Source organism: Cynara cardunculus, assembly GCF_001531365.2.
Source record: "Cynara cardunculus var. scolymus isolate 2C chromosome LG 13, CcrdV1, whole genome shotgun sequence".
NCBI classification, from domain to species: Eukaryota; Viridiplantae; Streptophyta; class Magnoliopsida; order Asterales; family Asteraceae; genus Cynara; species Cynara cardunculus.
Genome location: NC_037540.1, coordinates 2,743,828 through 2,751,969, shown reverse-complemented (window position 1 = coordinate 2,751,969; position 8,142 = coordinate 2,743,828). Strand labels below are relative to the sequence as shown.

At 32.2% G+C, this 8,142-nt stretch overlaps 1 protein-coding gene across 1 annotated transcript; it reads left to right on the top strand.

Moving 5' to 3' along the window:
* Window positions 1-2,751: 2,751 nt before the first annotated feature.
* LOC112526079 (transcription factor TCP15-like) lies at window positions 2,752-3,862 on the top strand. Its single transcript, XM_025136468.1, has one exon. It carries the CDS (start codon window positions 2,752-2,754, stop codon window positions 3,784-3,786), a length of 1,035 nt encoding a protein of 344 aa, XP_024992236.1. The 3' UTR covers window positions 3,787-3,862.
* Window positions 3,863-8,142: the final 4,280 nt, after the last annotated feature.

Genomic DNA, 8,142 nt, shown 5'->3' with positions numbered 1-8,142 from the left:
AATTAGATTATTAACTTATAATATATATATATATATATATATATATATATATATATATATATATATATATATATATAAAAGAAGAAAGTTAGGTGGTGGGGCAGCGGGTGTATTTTGGTGGGAGTAGTTAAAATGAAGTGACAGCATATATCTATCTCCTAGGATTCAACATGTTCAAAAGTTACATTTTACTGTCCTCCTCTTTCTTTCTTTAATTACTCCTATTTACCTTTTTCTAGAATATGCATAAATTAAATATTTTATTAAACTTTTATATTAAGGGTCGTTTATCAAACGCTTACGACTTATATATTTATATATATAAATTAATCTTGTATTTGAGTCTTAATATTAACTACACTTAAGGGTCGTTTACCAAATATCCGGGTAAGCGTTTGATAAACAACCCTTAGGTGTAGTTAATATAAGACTCCATTGGCACGTGTTTGGTAAACAACTCTTAAGTGTAGTTAATATAATACTCCAATACAAGATTTAATTTACTTTATTGCGGGTAAGCTCTTACCAAGACACATTTACTTACCAAATAAATATGACAATAACCAATAATATTATTATCCGGTAAGAACGAATGAGAACCAAGAGTATTACTCGATAAGTGATAACGACTCTTACCATGGTTAATGCTTATTGGGTAAATTGTTGCTTACGATACCGTTTTGATGGATTAGAGTCTTACATAGTAAATAAGTGATAGTGTTGAATTTAACCGGTAAGCACTTAGTTGGGTAAGCGTTTGGTAAACAGTTCCTTGGATACTTTTTACTATACATATTTTTAAACCTTTTTTTTTCTTTTTCTCAATGACTTTAAAAAAAAAATCTAATAAGATTTCATATATTCTCACAGATCGGACAACAATTAAATGGTATTAAGAATTTTAGACTATATATGTATAGATAGAGTTATAAGGTTGGTTTCACGCGAGTCCAACCTGTTTTCGTAAGATCCATACACCATGTTTTTACACTTGAAACTTTATAGTAAAAAGTTGTAAAAGTTCACAACAAAAACACTGTAAAGGTTACTTTCATAGCATTTTGTTGTAAAATTTCAAATATAAAAAAATGATCTTATAAAAACAAATTGGTATAACGTGATCCAAGTGTGAGTTATATGTAGGTATGTATAGATTTATATGAATGAGTGAATCAAGGGAAGGAACGAATGGACGGTAGGTATGTAGCATTAAGAATTTTTGAACGTAGAAAAGGAAAGAAAGGCAAAGGCAATGATTGCGGGAATCTCTTTTTTTATTTTAATATTTTATTTTATTTTAAATATTTTATTTTTTTAACCATGTAGAGAGTAGTAGTGAGTAGTGACTAGTGAGTCTGTTTCATCAGTTTTCTCGACCTTCTCCCTGCAGTCTGTAGGCTCCACCCCTGCCTCCAGGAGTTCTCTTCATATTCATGCATCGCACGTGCCATCCCTCTCCAAATATGTATCATTTCCATAATTCATTTCAATTATATATATATATATACATACATATATGTGTATATATATTCCCTCATAACCTTTTCTATGTTACACATCATGTCTCATGCATCTAAGCGTTAGTTCATGTGACACAAGATTATTTTCATGAGACATGATTTTTATATTTGAAACGTCACAACAAAATGTTGTGAAGGTAAAAAAAAGCCGAATCTTTACAGCAAATGAAGTTTCAAATGTAAAAATCGTGTCTCATGCACGAAAACAATATTGTCTTACATGATCTCAAGTCTGCATCTAATACATCATTCTATAAAGACTATGTTTAAGACTCAGAGAGATAACTAACAATACTTGTATCAATTTAAATATGAGTTCTCTTTCTAAAGAGAAAAAAAGTAAACACTCCATCAACAATAAAACTGCAAGATGCAGTAAGGAAGGGGTCAAAAAACTACAGTCAAACACTAAAAAACAAGCTCGAAACAACCACCTGCAACAAAAGAGACTAAATACTAACGGAACCAAAACATCATCAATCAAATGAAAAACGGCAGACCCGAAGCTAAGCACGAAACGCGAAAAGTAGTTACATGGAGATGGAAAGAAGTCATTGAATATGAGTATGTACGTATGACAACATATTCTATAAGAATCGAGAGTGTAAAGATGTTTCTTTTTCTTTTTTCACGAGTTTTTGCTCCCCCTTCATAATAAAGATATATTTTCTCTATCAGATATTAAAAATATAACAGTAAATTAAAAACATGTCTAATACATTTACTTAAGGATAAACTAAGAGACAAACCGTTATTTATAAAGACAAAGATAACGGAACATAAGCCTGTTTTTTCTTTCTATTTTTGATGTTTTATGTTAAAGGCTATAATCTTACCTTAAAAACACAATGATTGGATTTAAATCCTTAAAAGCTGTTTAGAGAAAAATAAGAAAACAGATATTAGGTTAAAGATAGAGAGCATCAAAGAGGATAGCCCACATCCTATAATTCCCACTCATTATGTTTGTTGCTTAAAGCTTCTTGACAACAATCTCTCTCTCTCTCTCTCATCCCCCATTCCAACCTAGAGAGAGAAAATCAAGAAAACCCACATCCCCATTCCTCGGGAATTCAAAGATCTAGTTTTTTCTAGAGCGAGAAAAGTGGAACGTAGAGAGAGAAACTGATCCAAGAACCATCAAAGACCCACAAGTGATATCACTGAATTCGTATCTTGAGGCCCAGAAAACAACCCCATCAATCCATATATATATATATAGTCGATCGCCATGGATGCTCAAAATCAAACTGAATTCCGCCGGTTGAACTTCCCATTACAGCTTCTTGAAAAAAGATCCAGTGGTGGTGATGCCAACGATACGGTGGCGCCGCCAACGGACCTCCAAACTGCTGCTAAACCAAAACCATCGCCACCCAAGAGAGCATCTACAAAGGACCGACACACAAAAGTCGACGGCCGAGGTCGCCGGATCCGCATGCCGGCCACTTGTGCAGCCAGGGTTTTCCAGCTGACACGTGAGCTCGGACACAAGTCAGATGGCGAGACGATCGAGTGGTTGTTACAGCAGGCGGAGCCTGCTGTGATAGCTGCTACCGGAACTGGGACAATTCCGGCGAACTTTACTTCTCTGAACATCTCACTTCGGAGTTCGGGATCCACTATGTCCGCCGGTCATACGTCGTACCTTAGAAATGGGTTCAGCTTCGTCACCAGTCGACCGACGGCGTCGCAATATGTGAGTTTTTCAACCTCGGCCGGAAAACAAGACTCGTCGTGTTTAGATCTACGGAGTATTCCGACGGGTATTGCTTCTAGTTACATGATGCAATCGAGTTCAGGGTCGATCCCAGCGAGTAACACTCAAACACACGCGCCGCAGCCGACGTCGTTTTTGATGATGGGAAACCCTAATAGCAGTACGACTACCGCCACAAGTCACGTAATTTCCGGCGATCCTACGTGGAATTTTCCGTCTGGCAGTAACCATAACAGTAACGATGATAATAATGTGTATAGAGGAAGTTTGGGGAATAATTCTAGTGGTGGTGGTGGGTTACATTTTATGAATTTTGGTACACCAATGGCTCTTTTGCCCGGCCAACAGTACGGTGGCGGTACGGTGGCTGCAATGGAAGGACAGCTAGGGATGCTGGCGGCATTAGCCCCTTTCCGGCCGATTTTCGGTGTGAGTACTTCCGATCATCTCTTAAATGGGTTGAATCCGGTGAATCACTGCGGCGGAGATCATGATCCTCATCATCAACATGATCAAACAAGTTCCGACGCCGGCCACCATTCTTAGGTACTGTCGTGTGGTCTGAACCATTATATATATAATATATATAATCAATTAATTCCAGAACCAAAAAAACACAAACAATCGTGCTTCTTTTTTACAATTTTTTTTTTTAAATTCAATTTTGGGAAGAGTTATTTAGTTTGAGATGAGGGTTTGATCGTGGTTTGTGTGTGTGTGTTTAAGTTGTTAATTAGACACCCTTTATGATACTTGTTAAGATTTGCTACTAAGACAATTATGTGCTAATTAATCAACTGGTTATTTTATGCAAGTTTTAATCTTTAAGATTCGAGTTATATGTATGTATATGTACATATATATGTACAATTTGGATTCCATTTTTATACCAAAAAATCAAGCATTAATTTCCGACATACTACCTTGTTGGAAAAAGCCAAAACTGTCGGAGAAGAGTTTGAAATCGGTGGAATATATATATATATATATATATATATACACACTTTGTTTGTGGGTCAATTCATATTGAGTATTAATGAAGTTATTAAACAAATCTTAATTAGAGTTAACCCCTTTCTGTGACCAAAGAGCGACATCTCTAGAATACTACACATACAAGAAAGAAAGTAGTTCAAAATACTCTTTTGAAGCTTCATATACGTATTCAATTATGCATGCATGCATTTATGTATGTATGTATAAGTGAAAGTTCGAACGGGAACATATTTATTTTATAAAAACGTGAGAACACCCTTATCTCATGTGATAATACACGCGAAGGGAGATGGGGGTGGGCGGACGATGTGTCATGTGTCCTAGATCATGCCAAAGGTTATACGTGTCTCTGATTTAGTATCATATTTGATGAATTATAATATTATATCAAGAATACCTTTTATCATATGTGATAATACACGCGAGAGGGTCTAGTGGTGTACATGCGATTGATTATTATTAAATTGGCGTTCTTACGTTCTTGTAAAATGAATTTTTTTTATTTGAACTCTTCTCTATAAGAGACGATAAATAAGAAAACTAAATATCGTAAGAAGGTGAATGAATATTCATATAAGAATCTATAGAAAACAATTTGAGAAAATCTATTTGAAGATGCATATGTTAATGCACAAAAATTATAGATAATTCGTATAAGTTAACATATGGATTTTTAAAAAATAATTTACATACGAATCTTCACTTACCGTTCCCTTCTTACAAGAACGGACCTCCCAACATACTTTACGTACTTGAGGCTCATAGTTGTTCATACATCTACCTCTTTCTACAATCATTATATAATTTACGTACATCAATATTTTCTCACGATTTTCTTGAAAGACTGTAAAAACTTTCTACCAACTATCTCTTGATCAATTTATTATTGATAATTGGTCGACCACGGTATATATATATATATGTATATAGATTCGAATCCTGAACCTTTATGATCACAATGGCTTAAAAACTTAATTGAAATATGGATGTTTACAAGATCTTGAGGAATTGGTACTTGAATCCCTCCTTTCCAAATTAAGACATAATTTTAATTAACTGCATTCTGAACCCATTCATGTGCACATAGGCATGCTTTGGCTTCAACTTTTTGTCTCAAGTTAATATATATATATATATATATATATATATATATATATATCTCCTTTTATCATATATAAGTTGGCTGCTGCTTGGTGAAAGTGTTATTGCTAGTGCCTGATCTTTGGCCCTACCACACATTGCTACTTTTGTGGTTAATTACACACACTACTCTAATGCATCTAACACACAACTCACATTACATGTTGTTATTTGTAAATGAAGTTCTTTTTTCTTTATCCTGTTTATATTTTGAAAAATATCTGATGAGACACGGAATTAACAGAAAGAAACAACATAGAAGGAAAAAACATACATCTTTTTGTGTTTTTGATTGGTTCGATTGCGTTATTTTGTTTGAATCATTTTAACATCATAGAAAAATATCGAATTTAAACCACTTAGTTGAGATTAATTCACTCGCGGATAAAGGTTTTTTTAAGACAACGTCGACAAACGGACATTTGAAATTCAATCTACTCGAACACGGTTACCAATGTTTGTTTTAATTATGTTCCATTACATTTCTTTATATTTTTCTTGATATATGTATATATATATGTGTGTGTGTGTATGAGTGTATGTAAAAGGAAAACCTAATGCTTCTCCCTTTTGTTGTTGGATCATCATGATTCCCCCAATAAAAGCAGGGCTTTTTTAAAAGATGCTTATAATATATACACATATATAAGCTTCCATACAATGTTAGGATTTAAAAGCTCTTGCTTTGCTAGCTGTGATGATACTGATAGCACATTACATATAGATGTATATATATATATATATATATATATATATTTGTGTATATATAACACTTGGTGTGTGGATTGCTGTTCCTTCCATCATTAGGATTGTACAGATGGGGTTTTAATAATGGCATTGGATAGCAATATCATATCTGTATGGAATTTAATACTCTCCCATTCATATCTCTTTTATATATATATATATATATATATATATATGTGTGTGTGTGTGTGTGTGTGTGTGTGTGTATGTGTTTTTTTCAAAATTATGGATATTTTGTAAGGTATGATAAAGACAGCTCTATAAGATCTTTCTTTTACATCAAAACGGTATTCCACTTAATGATCTTACACATGATTAATGCTATCGTTCCAATCTGAAACCAAACCCTCACTGCATTTATAGGAGATAAAAAAATGTTATAAAAATTACATTTATATAATTAAATAATTGTGTGTTTTATGTCAAATTGTTGCAATAAGTTTATAAGACGCCGTCTTTGAGTGTTAAACAAATATTTTAGTACACTTTTAAGATAAATTATCATATTAGTTATTTTACAAGACATTTTTTAAATTGTCATGAACACATCTTTTTATTATACACTTGATTTCACAATGAGCGATTTTATTTTAAAATCGTTTTAAAAACTTGTTAAGATGATCAAATACGTTTTATAAACTTGTTGCAACGTTTTTACATAAAACACGATTATTTGATCTTATAAACGTAAGTGTTATAGAACCATTAATTTGAACTTATTATCGTTACAGAAGGGACTTTTTTGAACGATTTTATATAGAAAAAACGTAAATATGAACATCTTTTACATTTAAATTTGATATAATTATTTCAAAATTGTTTATTGGGCTATATATTTTGTATTGTAGCTTTAATTATTTCAAGTGTTGGTGTTATGATGGAGAGCTGGTGACAAAGCTAGCTGTTTTGTTTTGGCATGATATAAGACTAAACAACAGAAAGCTGAAATATATATCAATATATCTTTTCTTTCTCATATATATATATATATATATTATATATATATATATATATATTATAAGACGAAGTATCGTGTGAGAAGGGTAAGAAGAGATATGAACCCTTTATCACTTCTAATCACATGCCTACCCATTAATCGTGTTTTAGAAGGGAACTATCTGGTGCATCTTGGTGCACCTCATTAATGTTGATATTCAATTATAATTGATTCAAGTGTGGAAGTTTGTTCTTACGCTCCTCGTCCTAACTTTTTGTTTTTGAACGGAACCGAAATTACCTATTAACAGGGTCGTCCCGAGGGGAGGGTGATACGGGCGCACGCCCAGGGCCAAAAAATATCAAGGGCCCAAATTTTTTCTCTTAAAATGCAATAGTAGTCTAAAAGAATTTAATAGATTAAAGAAACCCAAAAATTTGTAGAATATAATAAAAGACAAATATAATTTAGTAGATAAGAAGGGCCCAAAAATACATCAACTAATTACATTGGAGAAGGAAATAAAATAAAAACTAATTCATCATTTATTATATGTTATTGTTTATTGAATCTCTATTTTTTATCTCCAACAAGATTCAATGATATTGGCTATTGCTATATCTATATGCTTGATTGTTTTCGTGCTTCAACAATTCAACATTAAGATCATGTGTTTGTTATTGCTATATATTTTTTGTTGGATATTTTTATTAATTTCTGCTTTTATTAGCTATTGCTATTTGGTTATGTTGTTCTAATTGTTTTTTGTGACTATTGTTATCTATTTTTGCTTCTACATAAAATATTTTACTATTGTTTGACAATCAATCTATTGTTCTTATAATTTATAATGTGTTTCATGGTTTTACGATTAATCAATAAATTTTTTCTACTAGATATATATATTTAGTAATGTCTCTTATGTATATCATGTTCCATTAACTTTAATCTTAACATCTTATTTTAAATTAGCAAAAAAAGAAGAAAGATAGAATTTAAATATTTTTATCAATTGTTTAACTTACGTATCTTTCATTAAGATTTCACCACATCACAAGATTCTATTTAAGTGCTCAAGCAAT